The following is a 23,142-nucleotide window of genomic DNA, read 5'->3' as shown; positions in this document are numbered from 1 at the left end:
TCAATGAGTGGATGAGAATGTACAAGGCATGATTAGTAAGTTTGTTGATGACACTAATATAAGCAGTATCATGGACAGTGAGAAAGGTTATCAGACATTGCAGCAGGGGAAGACCAGCTGAGGAAGTGCGCCGTATTGAGTTTAATATAGATAAGTGCGAGATCTTGCATTTTGGAAAGTCAAAACAAGATAGGAATTTTATGGTGCATGGTAGGGCTGTAAGGAATGTAGTGGAACAGAGGGATCTTGGAGTTCAGGTTCACAGTTCTCTGAAAGTAGAGTCACAGGTAGACAGGGTAGCAAAGGCGGCTTTTGGCACACTGACCTTCATCAATCTGGGCACTGAGTAAAGAAGTTATGTTGCAGTTATATAGGACGTTGGCGGGGCCGCACTTGGAGTATGGTGTTCAGTTTTGGTCACCTTGCCAAAGGAAGGATGTTATTAAACTGGAAAGAGTGCAAAAGAAATTTATAAGGATATTGCTTGGACTCAATGATCTGAGCTATAGGGAGAGATTGGACAAGCTAGGACATTTTTGTTTAGAGCATAGGAGACTGAGGAGGGACCTTATAGAGGTGTATAAGGTCATGTGGCATGGATAGGGTGAATGCACTCTGATTCCCCACATTTGGGAAAAAGACTAAGACTAGACAGCATCAGTTTAAGGGTCGGGAAAGACTAAGAGAACCTGAGGGGCAATATTTTTTTAACAGAGGGTGGTACGTGTACGGAATGAGCTGCCAGCGCAAGTGGTTGAGGCGGGTACATTAACAATATTTAAAAGGCATTTGGACAAATACATGGATAGGAAAGGATTAGAAGGATATGGTCAAGTGCAGGGAAATGGAGTTAGTGTGGACGGACATTTTGACTGGCATGGACCAAAGGGCCTGTCTCCGTGCTGTAGGATTCTATGAATCTATGTATGCTTCAAAAGGAAAACTTTGCAAGATTATGCAAAAAGAGACAGGAATGATCTGTTTCAAACTGTTGGTACAAGCACAATCTATGCTGTGATATTTTAAATAATTAATCACAATCTCATTGTAAAATTGATTTCAAACCCAATATGCCTGTTGACATCACAAATATGTCTGAAATGATTGACAGTTTAGGAACCTTCACAATGGGAATAAAATTGAACAGTGCACAGCAGCTGACACTAACTGACGATCAGTTTAACCTGTTGTCGAGTGAATATTTTTTCTCTCTCCAAAGAACTTTATTTGAATCAAGTGTACACCTTGGACACAGAACAAGTAACTTGAAGCTCAGCCTAACGGTAAATGTTAAAATTCAAATACACCCAACTTCAAACTCACCTGGATTTGTTGAAGTAACCTTTCAATAATATTTAAAAGTTGTTCCCAGGTAACCACCTGCAACTCTTTTCCATATTTTTTGATCAGTCTTGTGATAGACAGGACAATTTCATAGGAAACTACTGCATTGGCACTTGTCATAGCCTGAAAGAAAATCACCAGTTGCAATTTTATTGGATTTATTTTTATACAAATCCCAATTTGAGCAAATTGTGTAATGACCCAGTTACAGGGTTTAATAATGTTTGAAATATCGCCAAGTATCCAATATCGGCGAAGTTAGAGCAGCTAGAGCAACTAATATTGTTGAAAATTATTGCCAATTTTGCTTGAGTTACTGAATTATCAATATAGTCAGTATTAGTGTTTAATATTAACGGAGTTACAAAGTGCCCAACACTGACTAGACTAGTGTGGAATATTAGCTGAGTTTTTAATGCTGAATGAATTCGGGAGTGTCTAAAATTCTGAGTAAGTTACTGATTGTTGAATAAGGGTTCAGAAAAGATTTACAGTGCACAAGGATATTGCAAGGTTGAGGCGTTTTAAGCTAAAAGGAGAGGCTGAAATTATTTTCTTTGGAGCGTCGAAGGCTGAGGGGTGACCGAGTAGAGGTTTATAAAATCATAAGGGGCATGGATAGGGTAAACAGACTAGGTATTTTCTCAGGGTGGGGGAGTCCAAAACTAGATGGCATAGGTTTAAGGTGAGGGGGACAAAATTTAAAAGGGACCGAAGGGGCAACTTCTTCATGCAGAGGCTAGTGCGTGTATGGAATGCACTGCCAGAGGAAGTGGTGGATGCTGATATAATTACAACATTTAAAAGATATCTGGATAGGTATATGAATAGGAAGGGTTTAAGAGGGATATGGGCCAAGTGCTGGTAAATGGGACTGGATTAATTTAGGATATCTGGTCAGCATAAATGAGTTGGACTGAAGGATCTATTTCCTTGCTGTATATCTCTATAACTTTATGACCACAGCTAAACAGCGTGTTGTACTAAATTGCAAACTTTGGTTTGCAGTGGGAGTAGTTAATATTGATAATGAATCTGTATATGATGAATTTTGACTAGATTTCTTATCTGACATTGATTAAATGTTGAGCATAGACTGAGTTATTACATAGGGCCCTATTTGGATAAGTAAAAGAAAAGTAAATACTTGTTTTAGCAACACTTCCACTTAGAGACAACAGAACTGGCTATAACAAAGAAATAGCAGACCAATTAAATGTATACTTTAGTTCTGTCTTCACAAAGGAAGAGACATAATGGGGCCTAATGGGAAGGAACAGCTGAAAGAAATTAATATTAATATTAGTTGGGAAGTAGTTGAAGAAATTAACAGGACTAAAGGCAGATAAATTCCCAGTCCTGATAACCTTCATCATAGAAAACTCAAGGAAGTGGCCTTAGAAATAACAATATTTTTTATTTATTCATTTTTTTTGTGGGATATGAGTATTGCTAGCTGGCCAGCATTTATTGCCCATCCCTCGATGCCCTTGAGAAGATGGTGGTGAGCTGCCTCCTTGCAACGATGCAGTCCACCTGCTGATGGTTGACCCACAATGCAATTAGAGAGGGAATTCCAGGATTTTGCCATCTTCCAAACTTCTACAGACTCTAGAAAAGTCTCTCTGGATTGGAGGGCAGCTAACGTAACCCTACTATTTAAGAAGGGAGGCAGAAAGGAAAGAGTGAATTGTAGATTGGTTAGCTTGACATTGATAGTGGGGAAAATAGAACATAGAACAATACAGCGCAGAACAAGCCCTCGATGTTGCGCCGACCTGTGAACTATTCGCAGCTCGTCCCTCTACTCTATCCCAAAATCATCCATGTGCTTATCTAAGGATTGTTTAAATCTCCCTAATGTGGCTGAGTTTACTACATTAGCAGGTAGGGCATTCCATGCTCTTACCACTCTCTGCGTAAAGAACCTGCCTCTGACATCTTGGAAGAATTAGGGGGTCTGTCATAGAAATCTACAAAATTCTAATAGGATTAGACAGGGTGGGTGCAGGAAAGATGTTCTCTATGCCTGGGGAATCCAGAGAACCAGGGGTTGGTGCCCAAGGATAAGGGGAAGGCCTTTTACGAGAGATCAAAGACGATGGGGAGAAGGCAGGAATGGAGTACTGAGTTAGATAATCACCCAGGATCATATTCAATAGTGGAGAAAGCCTAGGGGCCAAATGACCTTCTGCTGCTCATATATTCTATGTTTCTCTAACAAGGTGGCAGTTGAGGAAGACAAACATTTGACAGTCATAAGTGTGTCTTTTCATATTTTTAGCAATGTTTATTGCCTTACATTTGGAAAGCAAACTGAATATTGATCCCTAAATTAATGTTGTTCTAATGTCAGTTATTGGATTGGCTTTACAAGTTCAAGGGAATAAAGTCTGCAACACAAATAGTTTCTGTCAAAAGGAAACAGTGTGAATTCAAAGTCCCAGTTTAGGAAAATAAGCTACTGTCTAGTTAAAAGATAACCCAATTTTACCTTATAAAAAGAGGGTAAAACGGATGTTGGGGTACTCTTCAGGGTAAAGAGACGATGTGCACCCCAAAGAGCCATTCCAACAAAGAATACTGCACCTCTCAATAAAGCCGCATCATCCATGTGCGCTCTAACATTAGGACAACAAAGTTTAAAACATCAAAATTATTGACAGGATATCCAAGAGCAGCTAAAATTATACACATTTTACTACATATGAAACAACTTGGAAAAAAATGACAAATTACTGAAATACTTTCAGCACTTTTAATTAAAAGTATAGAATAAAAATATAACCATACTTATCCTCCATAATGCGACACATTGTATAAATTGCACTGTGGCCCAGATGAGTTCCCAAGACTTTGCGCATCAGCTGGAAAAGAACAAACCCTTGAGCATTTAGGTCAATGTCAAAGTCCTTGCAATTAGATACAGCTTACACTGGGGTGCCAAAACTATCCAATATTTAGACACATTATACCTATTTTGCTCTTAAAATATATTTATTTACTGGGTGCAAAATTCTATGCAATACAGTCCATCAATTCTTTATTTTAACAATGGAGCACAGTTGACATCAGATGAGTGAATTGTCTCTCAGAAATATGCATCTAATATTCAATAGTGTCAATGGGTGTAAGCACAGACCCCAACTGTGATTTCTACCTGATACAGGAACTCCAAGACGTTCATCTATAGGGGAACAAACAGGCCAATCTGATCAACAGATATGTGTGACCTATAAAGTCACCTGTTGTCTTAAACAAAAAAGCATCTTCCAATTCTGGAGTAATTGCATACTCACCAGAAACAGCTACTGCACAGCCAACAGGTTAAACTTTTGCACTTTAAAAACAACCATAAATAATTGTGAACTGAAAAGGGGTCATTAATATTTTTTTCAAAATACTTTGTTCACTGTTGTCTTACTCTAACTAAACAGCTAAATGGTTTGAAACGTCAAACATCTGCAAGGGTTGCTTGCAATTATGTTTACATAAGAATTTTAAGGCTTCATTACTTATCAAGTATCATTTTGATACTCATACTTGCCAAATAACGGCAAAGTTGTTGGCGACATCTTTGTAAACATAGCCTGTGGACGAACTTCTTAGGGGAGTTAATCTAATTTTCAAAAAGTGATTTCCAATATTTACACTTGCATTGTGACACAAGTGCTAAATCAAATTACCTTCCAACAGGACTCACAAAACTCCTTGACATTAACCGTGCGGCAAAGCGTAATGATAAATCCCGGAAGAGACTCAGAAGGCAAAGAGTTATAGCAAACAACGGCATCGAGGACTTGTAAAGAAACCTGAAACAAATGTTTTTTTTCTACATTAAAATGTGTTAAATATTAATTTGAGTGTACAAAACATGCCGTCGTCCAAAAACATACACTGTGTAATCACAGGATCTATGGCATCAATACAAAGCAGCACCTATGCAAGTTATTTTTAGCTCTTTGCTCACGCTATACACACACAAAATGGGATTAGAGAAATGGAAAGCAAGAAGAACATTTGAGAATAGTTCTTGCATGGATAATAGGATGACAATCATTGCTTAGGCTGAACTTATACTTCACTATACATTCAAACTATGCCATGAGAACCTGCCTAAAACAATATAATCAAATCTTTAGAACACGAATCTTGACCACAGGCAACCTGAACACCTCTCCAATAAGATGCAAATTCAGAAACATCCTGAAATTGCTTTTATTTATTTTTAGCCAATCATCATGTTCAGCAACTGAGACTATAAATTTAGCCAATGAATTATCAAATGAATGGTGGACTAGGCAAACATGATAAACCCAAGTAACACTGCAAGCCATTTCCAAAGGCAAATACACATGTAGCACATGGAAATCATACCAGTGTGGCTCCTAGAACTCTACAAACATAAATTCGGAGCAGTAGACCAATCGGCCCCTTGAGCTTGCTCCACCATCGATTAACCTCAAGATCATGGTTTATTTGACTGCAATCTCAAATCCACATTCCCACCCACCCTGATTATTTTTACAGTGAAACATTTTTGTAAGAGACCACACCATTTTACTTGTTTGGACTATCGTCTGAAAATGAGAAGAACAGGCACTGCTTTAAAAAGTGGACAATGCGAGGAGTTAATTGCAGCTTTAGAAAAAAAGCTAACTGATGTACGTGCAACAATGGTACTTTTGAGAGACAGTGCCCAGATAAAACAAGACTAGCTGTATGTTGAAGCCACATCTTCCCAGAGATGATCTTTTGATTTTTAAGTGGCACCGGTTTTAATGGATTCAGGACAGTTCAAATCAACAGACCCCTGAATGGCCAGGATGCAGTTTAGTACACACTCAGTGAGGAGACTGAAATGGAGAGAAGCAAGAGCCCTTCATAGCTAACTGCATCAATCTTATTCTCTCCCCTTACTCTGTAATGTTGTTCTCTCCAATTTTCTGTCAAAAGAGCAGTAAAGCAAACATCTAGAACTGCTGAAAGAAATACAAAGACAATCAAAATGACCCTAAGTCCAACCAAGCAACCAGTGAATTAAGACTGATCATCATGGACCAATAACCTCAAGACATCATCGAAGAAAGGAAAAGGACTGTAGAACCAACCCATTTAGGTTTGTAATTTTACACCAATGATACAGAATTATGTTCCTCTGGCTATTTGGTCCCTCCACTCATAAGATGTGTTTGTTTGCGCATGTTAGTTGAGAGGGGTAAAGTCCAAGAAATAAACTAGAAATCATGCCTTTTTAAACTGCTCTTTTTAAAGTTAAGAGTCTTGCAGTAATTTTTTTTTGCTACTGTAGTAATTTGGTGTGGATTATTTTTTATGCTAATTAATAGCAAGTCAGAGGCAAAATGGGATATGGGGTAGTTTAATTAAATCTTAACATTTGTCACGATACCAGGAATAGTGGGACTTTATTTCCAGTGCATTCCTCCAGTGGGACATGACACATTCAAGGGCTTTACTTCCACCATCTTTTCAGGAAGAGAGTTCCAAACACCCTCAAACCTCAGAAAAACATTCATCTCATCTCAGTTATAAATTGGCAACCCCAATTTTTAAGAAGCGATCTCAAGTTTGAGAAATTTTATTTGAAACATCATCTGCTTGCGAATTCAAGCTTAACCTCATTGATTTTAATACATGTTAACCATCTTAACAAATGTTCATATACTCAAGTCTGACTGCTTCGAAAGAACAGCAGTTTTACTTGCAAGAATTCTACAAGTATGTGAACATTCTGGTTTGAGTGTGATAGAAGATCTATTACACATTCTCACTTGGCAGCCTGTGTTTCCATCTTCTACTAGTGTGACATTAAAATGTTACATGTAAACAGTCACATCTTCATCACGCAAGCTAACTACTCTAAAAGTATCAATTTTAAGGAACAGAAATCAAGTTCACATCAATTCATATCTTCACAGTGCCTACATGAAAAAAAATCACAGAAATGTAAACAACTCATCTAATTTAAGATTCTGATTCAATTGCCAAAGAAACACTTACAGGTACATTATATTTACCCAGAAGGTTTTACATGAAACAATAATACATAGCATACTACACAGATTTATGTTTGCAGTTAAAGGAGCTTTCTAAATCATTTAAAATACTCTGCTGAAAACTGGCAAGTACTGAAAATCTCCATTGTAACATAAGGCTGTGTACATACTGAATACCAGACACTAACCTCTATATCTGTTGGCACTGTGGTCAGATTACAAAGAACACAGATTTTACTGCAAGAGAACAAAGCAATACATAACTCGTTAAGTCTATACATTACTGTATCACGATAAGAGAAAAAAAAATTGATAAATCAGCAAATTAAATTGAACAATCACAAACCTTAAAATAAAAATAGAAAAGTTCAAAACTACTCACAGCTGTTTTATTATTGTAACATTATATGATTGTGTATTTTAAAGAGGTTTTAGACAATTCGGAAATAATTTTGTTGTTATTCTGAAAGGAGGCCAAATGGATAATAACAGTATGAGGTGTGGAACAGTTGGTGCTACAGTATGTCTGCCAATACAACAGACATGAAATATGTTGAAATCAACAGAAACAGACATGAGTATACCAAGTTCTTGTATGACAAACTGTTACTGCATGTAAATCAAGCTACAGCCTAAACCAGTTACAATAGGCCACATAGCTTTATCACAATTCTTCCCCCTTCCCTTCTCAGCCACAGAGCCAGAAACCTGGCTGCTGTGGCTTTCAGATATGTGGATCATTGGGATACCTTCTGGGGAGCGTGACACTGTACAAAAAGGACCGGTTGCACCTGACCTGGAGGGGCACCAATATCCTGGGCGAAAGGTTTGCTAGAGCTCTTCAGGAAGGTTTAAACTAGATTGGCAGGGGGGTGGGAACCTGAGCTACGGATCAGATGATGGAGTAGGTAGTGAATGGCCAGACACAGCGTGCAGAGACTTGTGAGGAGGGATAGGCACTTGACAGGGAAAAGGTGCAGTCAGTGTGATGGGATGAAATGTGTCTATTTTAATGCAAGAGATATCAGGAATAAGGATGACAAACTCAGACCATGGATTAGTACTTGGAAATATGATATGGTGGCCATTATGGAGACTTGGATATCACAGGGTCAGGATTGGTTGTTAGGTATTCCAGCATTTAGCTGTATCAAAAGGAATAGTCGGGGAGGGAGTTAAAAAGAGGTGGAGGAGTGGCATTGCTAATCAGGGATAGTATGACAGCTGCAGTAAGGGAGATAGTCAAGGAGGGTTTGTCTACAGAGTCAGTATGGGTTTGTCTACAGATCCAGTATGGTTGTAGGTCATAAACAGGAAAAGAGCAGTCACTTTATTGGGAGGTTGTTTAAGAACCACCTGCTGATAGTGCTGGACAGGTTTGTCCCACTGAGGGAAGGAAGGGATGGTGGGTTAAAGAACCTTGGGTGACAAGGGATGTGGAACATCTAGTCAACACTAAGAAGGAAGCTTACTTAACATTGAGGAGGGGAGGATAAGTTAGGGCTTTAGAGGGTTGCAAGGCAGCCAGGAAGGAACTGAAGAATGGAGTTAGGAGAGCTAGAAGGGGGCATCAAAAAGCTTTAGCAAGTAGGATTAAGGAAAACCCTAAGGTGTTCTACAGTAATGAGATGAACAAGAGGATGGCCAGAGCAAGTGTAGAGCCGATCAGGGATAGTAGTGGGAACTTGAACCTGGAGTCGGAGGAAGTAGGGCAAGTCCTTAATGAATACTTTGCTTCAGTATTCACTACCGAGAGGGAGTTTGAGGTTTCTGAGGACAGCATGAAACAGACTAATATGCTGGAACAGATTCATGTTAGGAAGGAGGATGTGCTGAAAATTTTGAAAAACACAAGGATAGATAAATCACCTGGACCAGCCAGGATATACCCAAGGATACCACAGTAAGCAAGGAAAAAGAGATTGCTGCACCTTTGGTGATGATCTTTGCATTCTGACTGTCCACAGGAGTAGTGCCAGATGATTGGAGGGTGGCAAATGCTATTCCTTTCTTTAAGAAAGGGAATAGGAATTATCCTGGGAATTACAGACCAGTCAGTCTTACCTCAGTGGTGGGCAAAGTACTGGAGAGGATTCCGAGAGACAGGATTTATGATTACTTGGAAAATCATTTGATTAGAGATAGTCAGCATGGCTTTCAGAGGGGCAGGTCATACCTCAGAAACCTTACTGAATTCTTTAAGGATGTGACAAAATACGTTAATGAAGGTAAAGCAGTGGATGTGGTGTACATGGATTTTGGCAAGGCATTTGACCAGGTTCAAGAGTGTGGTGCTGGAAAAGCAAAGCAGGTCAGGCAGCATCTGAGAAGCAGGAAAATCGATGTTTGGGGCATAAGCCCTTATCGGTTTGATACGGTTCCCCATGGTAGGCTCATTCAGGAAAAAAAAGGAGGAATGGGATACTGGGAAACCTATCTGTCTGAATACAGAATTGGTTGGCCCATGGAAGATAGAGTGTGGTGGTAGATGGAAAGTATTCAGCCTGGCGTTTGGTGACCAGTTTGTTCCGTATGGATCAGTTCTGGGACCTCTGCTCTGTGACTTTTAGAAATCTGGATGAGGAAGTTGAAGGTTGGATTAGTCAGTTTGCCAATGACACGAAGGCTGGTGGAGCTGTGGACAATGTGGAAGGGTGTAGTAGGTTGCAACGAGACATTGACAGGATGCAGAACTGGGCTGATAAGTGGCAGATGGAGTTCAACCTGGAAAAATGTGAAGTCATTCACTTTGGTAGGTCAAATTTGAATGCAGAATCCAGGGTTAAAGGCAGGATTCTTGGCAGCGTGGAGGAACAGAGGGATCTTGGAATCCATGTGCACAGATCTCTCAAAATTGCCATCCAGGTTGATAGATTTGTTAAGGCGGCACATAGTGTATTAGCAGGGGAGTTGAGTTTAAGACCACAAGGTTATGCTGCAAGCTCTATAAAGCCCTGGTTAGAGCACTCTTGAAATATTGAGATCAGTTCTGGTTGCCTCATTATAGGAAAGATATGGCAGCTTTAGAGAGGGTGGAGAGGAAACTTATCAGGATGCTGTCTGGACTGGAGGGCATGTCTTTTGAAGAAAGGTTGACAGAGCTAGGGCTTTTCTAATTGGAGTGAAGAAGGATGAGAGGTGATTTGGCAGAGGTCTATAGGTTGTTGAGAGGCAGAGTGTGGATATCCAGAGACTTCTTCCCATGGAAAGGTCTATCATGAGGGGGCATATTTTTAAAGTAATTGGAGTTAGGTTCTTTACTTAGAGTGGTGGGTGCGTGGAATGCACTGCCAGCAGTGGTAGTAGAGTCAGATACATTAGGGACATTTAAGCGACTCTGGGGTAGGCACATGGAGGATAGTAAAATGAAGGGTATGTAGGTTAGTCTGATGTTAGAGTAGGATAGAAGGCAGGCACAGCATCGAGGGCCGAAGGGCCTGCATTGTGCTGCACTGTTCTATGTTCTGTAAGTATTGGTTTTTAGACAGTAGCAGCAAGCTACATTATTGGGGCTACAATAAAGTTAGTGATTTTTGAGAAGATTTGTAGTTCAGGTTGATGATATGGGTATAAATTAGCTTGCTGAGCTGGAAGGTTTGTTTTCAACATTTCGTCACCATGACTAGGTAACATCATTAGCGAGTGTCTCTGGTGAAGTGCTCGGGTATGTCCCACCTCTCTATTTATAGGTCTTGGTTCCTTAAGGTGAGTGATATCGTTTCCGGTTCTTTTTTTTTCCCAAAAGGGAAGGTAGATGGGACCTAAGTCGATGTGATTATTGATGGAGTTCTGGTTAGAATGCCATGCCTCTAAGAATTCTCATGCGTGTCTTTGTTTTGCCTGTCCGAGAATGTGTGTATTGTCCCAGTCAAAGTGGTGTCCTTCTTTGTCTGTATGTATGGAAACTAGTGATAGTGGGCCGTGTCTTTGGTGGCCAGTTGGTGTTCATATATCCTGGTAGCAAGTTTCCTGCTTGTTTGTCCGATGTAGTGTTTTTTGTTTTACAGTTCTTGCATGGTATTTTGTAAATGGCGTTAGTTTTGCTGGTAGTATCTAATGGTTCATTAGTTGCTGTTTAAGTGTGTTGATAAGGTTTATGGGCTACCATGATGCCAAGGGGTCTGAGTCATCTGGAAGTCATTTCTGATATGTCTTTAATGTAAGGTAATGTGGCTATAGTTCTTGGTTGCGTTGTGTCTGCTATTTGGGTTTGTTTCTGAGGAATCGACGGATTGTGTTTATTGGGTAACTGTTTTTCTTGAAAACGTTGTATAGATATTTTTCTTCTGCTGTTTGCAGTTCTTGGGTGCTGTGGTGTGATGTAACTCGTTGGAATAATGTCTTGATGCAACTCCGTTTGTGGGTGTTGGAATGATTGCTTCTGAAGTTTTGTATTTGGCCGGTGTGTGTTGTTTTTCTGTAGACGCTCGTTTGAAGCTCTCTGTTAAATGTATGTTCAATTGTCTCATCTAGGAATGAGAGTCTGTTGATGTTCTCCTCTTTTTGTGAATTTTATGAGCGTCAGGATGATACTGTATGTTTTCTCTAATTTGCTCCATTTTGTGATGACAAAGGTGTCATTCCTGTAGCGGACCCATATTTGGGTTGGATAGATGGGACGGCAACTTGTTCAAGTCTCTGCATTACTGCATCTGCTACGAGCCCTGATATTGGTGATCCCACGGATGTGCCGTTGACTTGTTTGTAAGTTTATTTTATTGAATGTGAAGTGGGTGGTGAGGCACTAGCTTGAGAATGGTGTCTTTGCTGATGAAGTTGGTGCTGTCTGGTGTTTGTGGTCTTGGTTTTCCTAGTAGTGATGTCAGTGTTTCTTTGGCCAGGTCGATGTTAATTGATGTGATAAGGGCTGTAGTGTCAAAGGAGACCATTATTTCGTCCCCTTCTACCTTGGTGTCTTTGATGGTGTACAGGAATTTTTGGGCGGAGTGAATAGAGTGACATGAATCTTCAATTAGATGTTTTAGTTTTTGGTGGAGTTCCTTGGCTAGTCTGTATGTTGGTGTGCCAGGTAGAGAGACTATGGGTCTGAGGGGGCCCCAAATTTATGTATATTTGGTAATCCGTAGAAGCGTGGCGTTGGATCCATCTGGTTTCATATTTTTAAAGTCTGCCCTGTTTAATTCTCCTGATTTTTTAAAGTCTTGTTAGAAAGGATGAGATTCTGTTTAGTCGTTGTGAGGTCAGGTCTATCGCCACCTGCTGGTAAATGTCAGTGTCTGCAAGCAGAGCATTTGCCTTTTTAAGATTGTTATTTTAAACAAACCAGACTGTCATGTAACCCTTATCTGCAGGAATTATTACAATGTTTTTATCTTTTTTTAAGTCTACATGGATGACACCTTTGTCATCTCAAATTAGAGGAAACATACAGCACCGTCAACTATATCCTGACATGCATAAAATTCACAAAAAAGGAGAACATCAACAGACTCTCATTCCTAGACGAGACAGTTGAACGTACAGTTAACGGAGAGCTTCAAACCAGCGTCTACAGATAAACAACACACACGGACCAAATACTTAACTTCAGAAGCAATCATCCCAACACCCACAAACAGTTGCATCAAGACATTATCCAACGAGCTACATCACACTACAGCACCCAAGAACTGCAAACAGAAGAAAAATACCTATACAATGTTTTTAAGAAAAACTGTTACCCAATAAGCACAATCTGCTGATTCCTCAGAAACAAACCTAAACAGCAGACACAACGCAACCAAAAACTATAGCCACATTACCTTACATCAAAGACATATCAGAAAAGACTTCCAGACTACTTGGCATCATGGTAGCCCACAAACCTACCAACACATTAAAACAGTGACTAATGAACCTAAAGGATCCATTAGATACTACCAGCAAAACTAACACCACTTACAAAACACTATGCAAAAACTGTAAAAATAAAACACTACATCGGACAAACAAGCAGGAAACCTGCTACCACGATACATGAACGCCAACTGGACACCAAAAGACACGATCCACTATCACTAGTTTCCATACATACAGACAAAGAAGGACACCATTTTGACTGGGACAATAAACACATTCTAGGACAGGCAAAACAAAGACACGCATGAGAATTCTTAGAGGCATGGCATTCTAACCAGAACTCCATCAATAAACACATCGACTTAGGTCCCATCTACCTTCCCTTGAAAACAAAACCAGAAATGACATCACCCATCTTAAGAAACATAAGACCTATAAAGAGAGAGGTGGGACATACCTGCAGAGCTTCTCTGGAGACTCTCACTGATAATGTTACCTAATCATGGGGCGAAACGTCTGAAAAAACCTCCAGCTCTGCGAGCTAACTTACATGCTGTAATAAGTTCTTCATAAAAGAAAAACTGGACAAGGGATGGAGGTACAGGGAACACACAGGGAGAACCAAAGTCAAATGTTACTTTTAGTTTATGATAAGCGCCATTTATTAGATCTGCAAAAATCAACTCAGGGCTTGTACATGTCAAGCGCCTACATCGGGCTATCAGAGGCTATCACAGGCTTTAGCTTCACATGGTTAAGAGTACTTATGCATTGATAAGCAATTTAGATAATTCCAACCATCACCCATACTTTTTAACAGCAAATTTAATTAAACACCCATACATACTCACTGGACTATCTGAGCCACAATCAGATCCAGGTAGCAGCTGTTGAATTTGACAAGATTGACTAGCACCTCCAGAAACTCCGCAGTGAGACCAATATCCAACCACTTGAGGACAAAAGAGGCTTTAACACAAAAAAAGAAAAACACACAGACACACAGGCAAGATCATATATTGCCTACAAAGCAACAGTCTCATTCTTAAACAGCACTGACTTAATTGTCAAATAATAAAAATACATCCATTTATTGGTATTCAAGTCTTGAACAGCCAATAATTCAACCAGTTAAAGTTGAAAGCTCAAAATGCAGCAAAGCATTTCAGGGATCAAAAAATATCACACAGTTGGGAGATGCAGGTTCACACGCTGCTCTCCTTCTATGTGTATTCTTATGAACTTAACCTTTGTTAAAATACATTCACAAAAAAAATGAAGGGAAGGAGTCATCTCACTTTACTTTTGATTGCTCTCCAAATAGTCAGTGTCAGGCCTTAAGAGAAGGTCTGGCAGGTGGTCAAATACCCTATTAGCTGGACAGGCTCCATGGTGCAGAAATATCCAAATGGAGACAGATAGAAGAATGCAGGAATATTTTCAAAAGAAAACAGTACATTGTGTGAAAAATAAGAATTCATGTCTATGCACTCCATGGTACAAAGTGAATTCTGGCACCATCATTTTTATTGTTGGGATGGGACTTGGGTCAGGCACATAGTAAACAATCTATTTTACACCAGGGTCTATTTAAAAAGCCTCAGCAAACTACAGTAAAGAGGACAAGAGAAGTCTCCTAATAATAGCAGGATACTCTTTCCAGCAAAATTAAATGAGTGAAGGATAGCTACATCTGGTAAATTAGCTGCACAAAATCAGTTTTAGTTGTTTACAGCAGGGACGTCTCCAATGTAACTGTTTGGAGGAAATTAGCAAATTATCACCCAGTCTGGCTGAGAATAATGGTGTCACTACATGCAGCCTTAAGAAAATTGTAATTGTTTGTTACCCTTATAAGAACTATAAATTCACCGTTTAGCTGTCTGCAAGATCATTTCTCGGCATTTATGTTAAAGCAATATGTCAAATGGCATAGAAAACACTTGGAAAAAAGTTAAATGTTCAATATCTATTCTGAAGACATTTCTAAAGGATGATTTGCTTTAATGCATGGCACCAGACAGGTATTAATACAAATGGTGTTGAATTTTGAGGGAAAGAAGTGTGTGCATGCATTCCTTTTCCTAATTATTTTAATGCCATTACTGCAATTAGCAAAATTTTATTATTAGCACTATGATTTCAAAACCAGATCTACAAATTTTAACGGTGTCGATGCTAGTCATGATTTGGAGATGCCGGTGTTGGACTGGGATGTACAAAGTTAAAAATCACAACATCAGGTTATAGTCCAACAGGTTTAATTGGAAGCACTAGCTTCCTGATGAAGGAGCGGTGCTCTGAAAGCTAGTGCTTCCAATTAAACCCACTGGACTATAACCTGGTGTTGTGTGATTTTTAACTTTGAACAAAACTTAAGTTTGAGTTTCAACAAAAACTTCAGCATCAGCCTAGCCATTCAAAGACCTTTCTAAATACGTCACACACATACACAGATCTTCCTCCAAGTAGGTGATGTCTTTTCCATTTTCTGTTAGCGCTTTGAAGACGTCAAGTCTCTCAAGCAGGTCACCATTCACTGGGTAATCCTTGATGATGAGGAAGAAGTGTGCACGGATTGGCCCGAGTCTTTCTCCCTAATTAAATGAATGTACTCAGTCAGTTTGTTAAATAAACTGGAGGAGGGATTTCATAGTACAGGTGCACAATCCTTTATCCGAAATGTTCTAAACCAGCTGGTTTTCAGAATTTTTCGAATTTCAGGATAAGTGACAGTTTGATGGCGTAATTTTAAAAAATCTTCCCAAACAACAGACTTACGGTGAGTAAAACAGGCCCCGAAACAGATTTGAAGCCTGCCAGTGCTGGGCCATGCCCACACGTCGCATCTGAGTGACAGGGCATCAAATAGGTGTGGACTTGGGTTAACTGCACACCAAACAACATTGTTAATGAGAAAAAAAACTTCACAAAAAAAAAACCTTTGGACTTTGGAGCTTTTCAGATTCCAGATAAAGTGTTGTCTACCTGTATAACAACGTACCTTTACGTAAGTGCAATTAAAATAGTAAAATATCCAAACTTGCCTTAATCACTCCAGGCTATTGGTATACTCAATCCATTTGCCTTCTCAAGACAAAGAGACTTTCATAACATTTTTATAACTATTTCCAACCAGTGACTTGCTCCTGCAAAAGGTTAGTCTCATTGAAGGAACAAACTGCATGGTGTAGTGTCATGGCAACAGACCAGAATCCCAAATTGGTATGGACACTTTTCAGCATTTAATTCCAAAAGCTATTTTTAAAGAGGGCTGCTGCAAATAACAACAATACAAAAAGTACAAATGAAAATTTTAGGCTGGCTGGCAAAGTCCTGCAGGGGACATGTGAATATCACACCTGAAGAGAGTGTTAGGGAAACACATAACAAAGGGGGCTGAATATCGCTCCCCATCACCCCAGGCTTTCAGCAGACAGCCACTTGTTTAAGACATTTTTTTCTGTTTCACCTTTCCAGGAATATGTAAAAAGAGTTAAAGACAGAGAGCAACTCTGGTCTCTGTGTGTTAGCTGAAGGAGAGCTATCAGATGTGCCTGTGAACAGAAGTATTCACGTACCCTAGTCTGGGTTCGGGTGCTGAAATTCTGTGAAATTCACAGTCAAAGAATCACCAATAGCCACCCCTCATTTTGCAGATATAAGCATTCTCATCTGAGTGCTGGACCATTACTAGCCAGCAAGCCAGTCAAAAAGGAACAGGTCAAGAAGAACTCTGAGTGTTCTTAGTACTGTTAGCAAATCAGCAAAAGTAAAACAACCCAAAATGAACTGTTCACCTATCAAAGTTCCATTATTTTTCTTCTCAAAGACCGATCTGCATATCTTTGAACCTTTATCTTTTTGGACTCGTGGCTTATTCCTAATCTGTGCATATTTGCATTGTGCTGTTAATAATTTTTGCATTTGAGAGCGAATAAGTTCACAACTTTCTAACTCAAGAAAACCTGGTTAAGTTGGCTCATTTTAGAACATTAATTCATGTAATCTGGAAGAAAGATATCCACAAAGGAGGGGACTTTTCTCATTGCGACCAGCCATAGTGAGGGTTAATAAAGGAGGAGAACCAGTTCACCTGTCTTCATTCAGGAGCTGAACAATTTGGGGTGCCTGTTTGGAACCATAATAATTTGGGCTCACCTGGGGTCTAGTCATAACTACAGGTACATACACAATTGTTAATGCAGTTCAAAGCAATGGTGAAGAATTGGCAGTAGATTTCCAAATCAGGCTGGTTGGCAGCTTACAAGTATAGAGAATTTGAGAACTTTGCGCCCGCCATATCTGATGACATGCGTAACTTTTAAACATGTCGTAAAATTCTATGATATTGTGGACATTCATTCCTAAAGGTTACTTTATTACAATTTGGCAGAAAAAGGGATGTGTGAAGCCACAGAGTGAATTGGTGATGATGATGATGAGAATTTTAAAATGGAGGCCTTGCTAGGCTAGGAAACAATAATGAATGGGGCTAGGAAAAAAATAGGATAGAGCAGAGTTGCAATAACTCAAGCTTATGCAATGTGGACAATAGGCCAGTCAGGAAAGCATTAGAATAGTCAAATATAGAGGCCAGAAAGGCATGGATGAGAATTTCAGCAGATGTGCTGAGAGAGATTGACGTCATAGAACATAGAACATAGAAGAATACAGCGCAGTACAGGCCCTTGGGCCCTCGATGTTGCACCGATCCAAGCCCACCTAAACTACACTAACCCACTATCCTCCATATACCTATCCAATGCCCTCTTAAATGCCCATAAAGAGGGAGAGTCCACCACTGTTACTGGCAGGGCATTCCATGAACTAACGACTCGCTGAGTGAAGAACCTACCCCTAACATCAGTCCTAACGTCGTTATCGAATAGGGAATACTGAGGAATTAAATCAGTAATATTTTTAAAGGGAATAAACTCAATTCATAAGACTGTTACTGCGATAACAGAAGAAATGAAAGGATCATGGAAGTACAGTTCGAACCAGGAAAAAACTACTGTTTTGCTCACCTGTCCCTGAATAATAGCCTTCATCAGTTGCAATACTGCATGCCTAGCCTCTGAGTGTTCATCAGAAATCAAGTCATCCACAGCCTGCCACACAGCTTCCACTGCATGCTTTAAATACACAAAAGAAACAAAAGGGGAAAATTTACATTAAACAGATAGAAACACACATTCCAAAAATGGGAGGAAATGACTTGCAGAAATCTAAGTTAAATGAACTCCGAAAGAGCTTGGTGCTGTAAATGAAGCATAGAAGGACATTCAGCCCATTGCACCTAAGCTGAATGAGTTAATTAATCAGTCCACTCCTCTTGCTCTTTCTTGTAACCCAGTAATGTTTTTCTTTTTGAGGCATGCATCAACTCCTCTGAGCATTACCATTGTATGTTTCTACCTCTTTTTAAAAGTAGCACAGTCTGGAACACAACTATCGAGATAAAACTAAAATATTGGAGGTGATAAAACTATTTCAGCAATAACTGATTGTCTAAATTGTACCATCATTGTCTTAACCTGTAAAAACCATGGTTCCTACAACTGGAGGAGCACATCACTAAAAGAGTGCTAAACATGCTTATTACCTCTTCAAACTTCCTGGTCCTGGCTAGGTCACAAACATGGCCAATGGTTTTTATTCTATTGTAAAGTCCACACTCTATGTTCAGATCCTGAAGCAATAGAAAAAATATACTCTCAATGACAGTGTTCCACACAAAATAGACAAAACATTTCTGCAAACATAAAGAGAATACATTTCTCATTTCATATTGAGCACAGTACCTTTAGTATTTCACTCGTTATGATGAATTCTGCTGGCTTACATTCCGTTTGCTTGGTGTTAATACGAGGGCCAATTCCCAGAAGGCTTTTGAATCGCTCACGGAAGGACGGATCTTTGCTTGTGGGTTTGGACATGATCAAGGGGGATGTTCAACCTTCCCTAAACTGAAGTAAATAAATGATTAAATCAGGAATCAGCTCTGCAGACCTGCAAGTGAATCTGTACATCTATCAGTGATAATCTTAGTGGATGCACAAAGCAAAGCTTGCCTATCCAGGAGCAGTTGGACAGAACCTCGAACAGGTCTGCAAATGCTGGAGGTTAGAGTCAAGAGTGTGGTGCTGGAAAGGCACAGCAAGTCAGGCAACATCAGAGGAGCAGGAAAATCGATGTTTCGGGCAAAAGCCCTTCATCAGGAAAGGATGAAGCTTGAATAGTTGTCCTTCAGCTCAATCAAGAAATAAATTAACTCCTGTGAATGAACTGTACAAAATGGAACCACAATGCAGGTCCCCCAGTGAGTGCCAAACCTGGTCTTGAATAGTAATACAAATGCTACTACTGGCCTCTTAGGCCGGAGAAGGTCAAAATTCCAAATCTGATTACTTATGAGGGGCCATTCAGTCCCTCAGTTCTGTACTGCCTTTTCAATTAGATCAAGACTGATTTACACCATTTATCTGTCATGTATGTGGATTGGATGAAGGTGAAATTTGGCTTGAGTTTTAATACAGTAAATGTGAATGGAACACCTTCTGTATTTGTCCACAGACAAACTGGTGCAAAACAAAACTTCTGGAGCCATACCTTGGCCTGAGATAAAGGAGCAAACTGTAGGAACACAAAACATTTGAGCATTGGATGAACCATAATTTATCTCAGTTAAACAAGCTCTATATTCTTGCCACTGACTCCATCATTCTTCACAGACATCTCATGTTGTTCAAATCTGTTTGCAACTGTTATGAAGGTGTAGAGGTGTACTGTATCTTGGAGGGAGAGAGAGAGAGAGAGAGAGAGCTAGCAAGGATTGACTGAAAGCACAGTGTGTGCTGAACAATTTAAAAATGTAACATTTGGCTGGAGTTGCATTGCCATGGAACAAGAACAAATTCAAATTCGGCCAACCAATTTAAATTGTACCCCAGATACCAAAACCCAATTGAATTTGAATTTTACTGTTTGGGATGACATCAAACCAATGAAATGATGCAATGTTTTGGAGTATAAAACCAGACAGTGTGAACATTTAGGGGGAGAACTGCCAAGAGCACCATCAAGTACAGACTGCCAGCTGAATAGCTCTCTGAAAGGTACCTGTCCATAAGAGATTTGTGCAGCAGACCCCTGAAGACTACCAAAAGAAATCTACAGAGAAAGTTTGACATCCGAAGACAACAACTGGGGTTTGAAAGTGATTAGCTGTAAATTTAAGAGGGAATTTATTGGACCAGTATTGTAAAGCGAGAGGTAAAAGATAGGTTTAAGAGAAAGGAGTTATAAATAGTTGTCTAATTTTCTCTTTTGGGACTTAAAGAATAAAATTGTTAATTTTTACTTTAAATAGTGACCTATGGGATAGTTCTTTACCTCTCGAAATTTAACACATTACGATGCGAGGTGAACTTCTGTGTGTACAGTTTAAATTCGAAGAGGGGTTTACCTCATGTTGTAACTCAACTACCTAATATCAAGCCAAGGCTACAAACCCACATCACCTTCATGCAAAGGCCACTTACTGCTATGTGTGACATATACTCAGTATCACCACATCTATTGCTCAAACGCCTCAGTCAGTTCTGCTTTTGCAAATTTATATTTTCATGCCAAAGAGACAAAATTAAGTCAAACACTCAACTTCCTTATGACAAAGCAATATGGATGGAAAATTCAAGTCAGGCTTGTTTAACTTAAAAGTTCCAGAATGCACAAGCCAAATACAAATAATAGCCCATCATCTGCAACACAACGCAATGCAATAAGTCAAAGAGAGAGATCGAATTATGGTATAAATTGGTATTAACAGGAAAAATACAAGGACTGAAAGGGCTGTCTCCTACTCAAATCAGTTACAAGGCATCTGTTACTATATTACTTTCTTCTTCAGGTAGCACGGAGGATGTTTGACATGGAGTACAGCCAATGATGTATCTTGTCAGTTTCAGACAAGAATAACCATGTTCCGAAATTTCAGGGAAGCCACAACATACTGTGCATTGAAGAAGTGCAACAGAAGATTCTATCAACAAGCTCATTAATTCAACTGTCAACACAACACTCCAGTACACAAACAACTCCAAGCTCAGTCAAATATGTCAGAGACATTCAGCACTTGTGGTTCCCATTAGTCACTTGAGTTTGGGAGACAACAGCCACCGCTTCCACAAATGACCTTGGTTAGGCACACAGAGTAAGTAGCAATTCTGGCTGTGAATGTAAGTTCCATCACTGCTACAGTCCGAAAATAAGCAACATTTATCTCCAGTAACATGCCAATTGTTCTTCCAGCTTCAAGCATTCCGACAGTTCTGCTACCCAGAAAGTATACTCAGTTGAGAACTGGCACAAAATTTAGTTTGCAGATCAGTTTCCAAAATGCTAAAGAAAACAGAAATCACACCGAAATATTGGCCTATATAATGTGCAAAATATATTTGCTGCAGATTTCTCCATCCACTATCATGACTGGCAAATCATCAAGCCCCAATATTATCCCATACAACTCCCCCAATTGGACAGCTGGATGCAATTTGCAGTCTAGACTTAGATGACAGATTTGTACTTACTGTAAATAAATTGGGGAGGTAGTGGCATAGTGCTAATGTCTCTAGGTTCGTAATCCACAACCTCAGGTTAATGTACTGACAACATGAGGTTGAACCATATTGTGCTTGAGGGGGGAATGTGAATTCAACCAAGATCTAGAATATTAATAGCAAGGTAAACTAATGGTGACCATGTAGCCAGTACTGATTGTTGTAAAAAAAAAACACATCTTGTTCACTTATATCCTTTTAAGCAAGGAAACTGGCAATCTTTATCTAGTCTGGTCTACATGTGACTCTGGAACCACAGCAATGTGGTTGACTTTTAAGCGCTCTCTGGCCAATTAAGGATGAGCAGTAAATATTAGCCTTGCCAGTGACGTGCAGTTCTCATGAACAAGAAAAAGAAATTGCCACAATGCTTCAGTCCAAAGTGATTATATGACACCAAACACAGGCAAGTCGAGTCTCTCAAAAGATAGAAGAGTTTTAGATGCAGGTTGCACCTGTAACTACTTCATGCGCTAATACCTCACTCTTTTACACCAATTCAACAGCACCCAAAGACGGCTCTACTCAAGTTCAAAAGGCAAGCTTCCATCAGTAGGACTCATTCAATTGGTAGGAGGTGAGATTTCAATATGACACCCAGAGTTTGAGGAACACATAGATTCGAACAACAAACTAGCAGCCATATCAAGGCTCTGCCAAGTTCTCCTACAAAAATATTAATTTATACCAGCAGCTGTCACTGAAGTAGCTGCTAAAAATACCACACAGGGTTGCTGTCCCTTCAAACTACTCTCGGGACCTCACTGACAATCAACACACATAATAGCACCCAGATCGGAATAACCACAAGTCACCTTTCATCACAGAATAACAGCAGATTTAAAAACAAGCACAGAAGACAATACGGAGCAAAAAACTGCAAATGCGGGAATCTGTACTGAAAACAACAAATGCTGGAGATCACAGCGACTCAGACAGCATCCACAGAGAAAGAGCAAGCTAATACACCTGATCACGTGTACCCGGGAACTCTGTGGGAAGTCAGAGAAGTGACTGCTGAGCCTCTTGCTTAGATATTTGTATCATCGATAGTCACAGGTGAGGTGCCCGAAGACTGGAGGTTGGCAAACGTGGTGCCACTGTTTAAGGAGGGCTGTAAAGACAAGCCAGGAAACTATAGACCGTTGAGCCTGAACTTGGTAGTGTGCAAGTTGTTGGAGGGAATCCTGAGGGACAGGATGTACATTTATTTGGAAAGGCAAGGACTGATTAGGGATAGTCAACATGGCTTTGTGCATGAGAAATCATGTCTCACAAACTTGATTGAGTTTTTTGAAGTAGTAACAAAGAGGATTGATGAGGGCAGAGCAGTTGATGTGATCTATATGGACTTCAGT

The 23,142-nt window shown here is 39.7% G+C and overlaps 1 protein-coding gene across 8 annotated transcripts in view; it reads right to left on the bottom strand.

Annotated features, from left to right (window-relative positions):
- tsc2 (TSC complex subunit 2) overlaps positions 1 to 23,142 on the bottom strand; it is an 80,999-nt gene that overhangs the window by 53,989 nt on the left and 3,868 nt on the right. For 7 of the 8 annotated variants that reach the window (XM_043711187.1, XM_043711190.1, XM_043711189.1 and 4 more), the window contains exons 2-11: positions 18,968 to 19,132; positions 18,769 to 18,855; positions 18,191 to 18,298; positions 15,613 to 15,757; positions 14,012 to 14,129; positions 7,550 to 7,598; positions 5,031 to 5,156; positions 4,138 to 4,211; positions 3,839 to 3,965; positions 1,324 to 1,467 (exon numbers count right to left, since the gene is read on the bottom strand). In XM_043711187.1, coding sequence (XP_043567122.1) covers positions 1,324 to 1,467; positions 3,839 to 3,965; positions 4,138 to 4,211; positions 5,031 to 5,156; positions 7,550 to 7,598; positions 14,012 to 14,129; positions 15,613 to 15,757; positions 18,191 to 18,298; positions 18,769 to 18,855; positions 18,968 to 19,102 — 1,113 coding nt within the window. In that variant the 5' untranslated portion in view covers positions 19,103 to 19,132. Of the gene's footprint in view, positions 1 to 1,323; positions 1,468 to 3,838; positions 3,966 to 4,137; positions 4,212 to 5,030; positions 5,157 to 7,549; positions 7,599 to 14,011; positions 14,130 to 15,612; positions 15,758 to 18,190; positions 18,299 to 18,768; positions 18,856 to 18,967; positions 19,133 to 23,142 lie in introns of those variants that run through there. The other variant, XM_043711193.1, reaches the window with a different exon arrangement.

Source organism: Chiloscyllium plagiosum, chromosome 21, assembly GCF_004010195.1.
Source record: "Chiloscyllium plagiosum isolate BGI_BamShark_2017 chromosome 21, ASM401019v2, whole genome shotgun sequence".
NCBI lineage: Eukaryota > Metazoa > Chordata > Chondrichthyes > Orectolobiformes > Hemiscylliidae > Chiloscyllium > Chiloscyllium plagiosum.
This window is presented reverse-complemented; position numbering and strand designations above follow the sequence as displayed.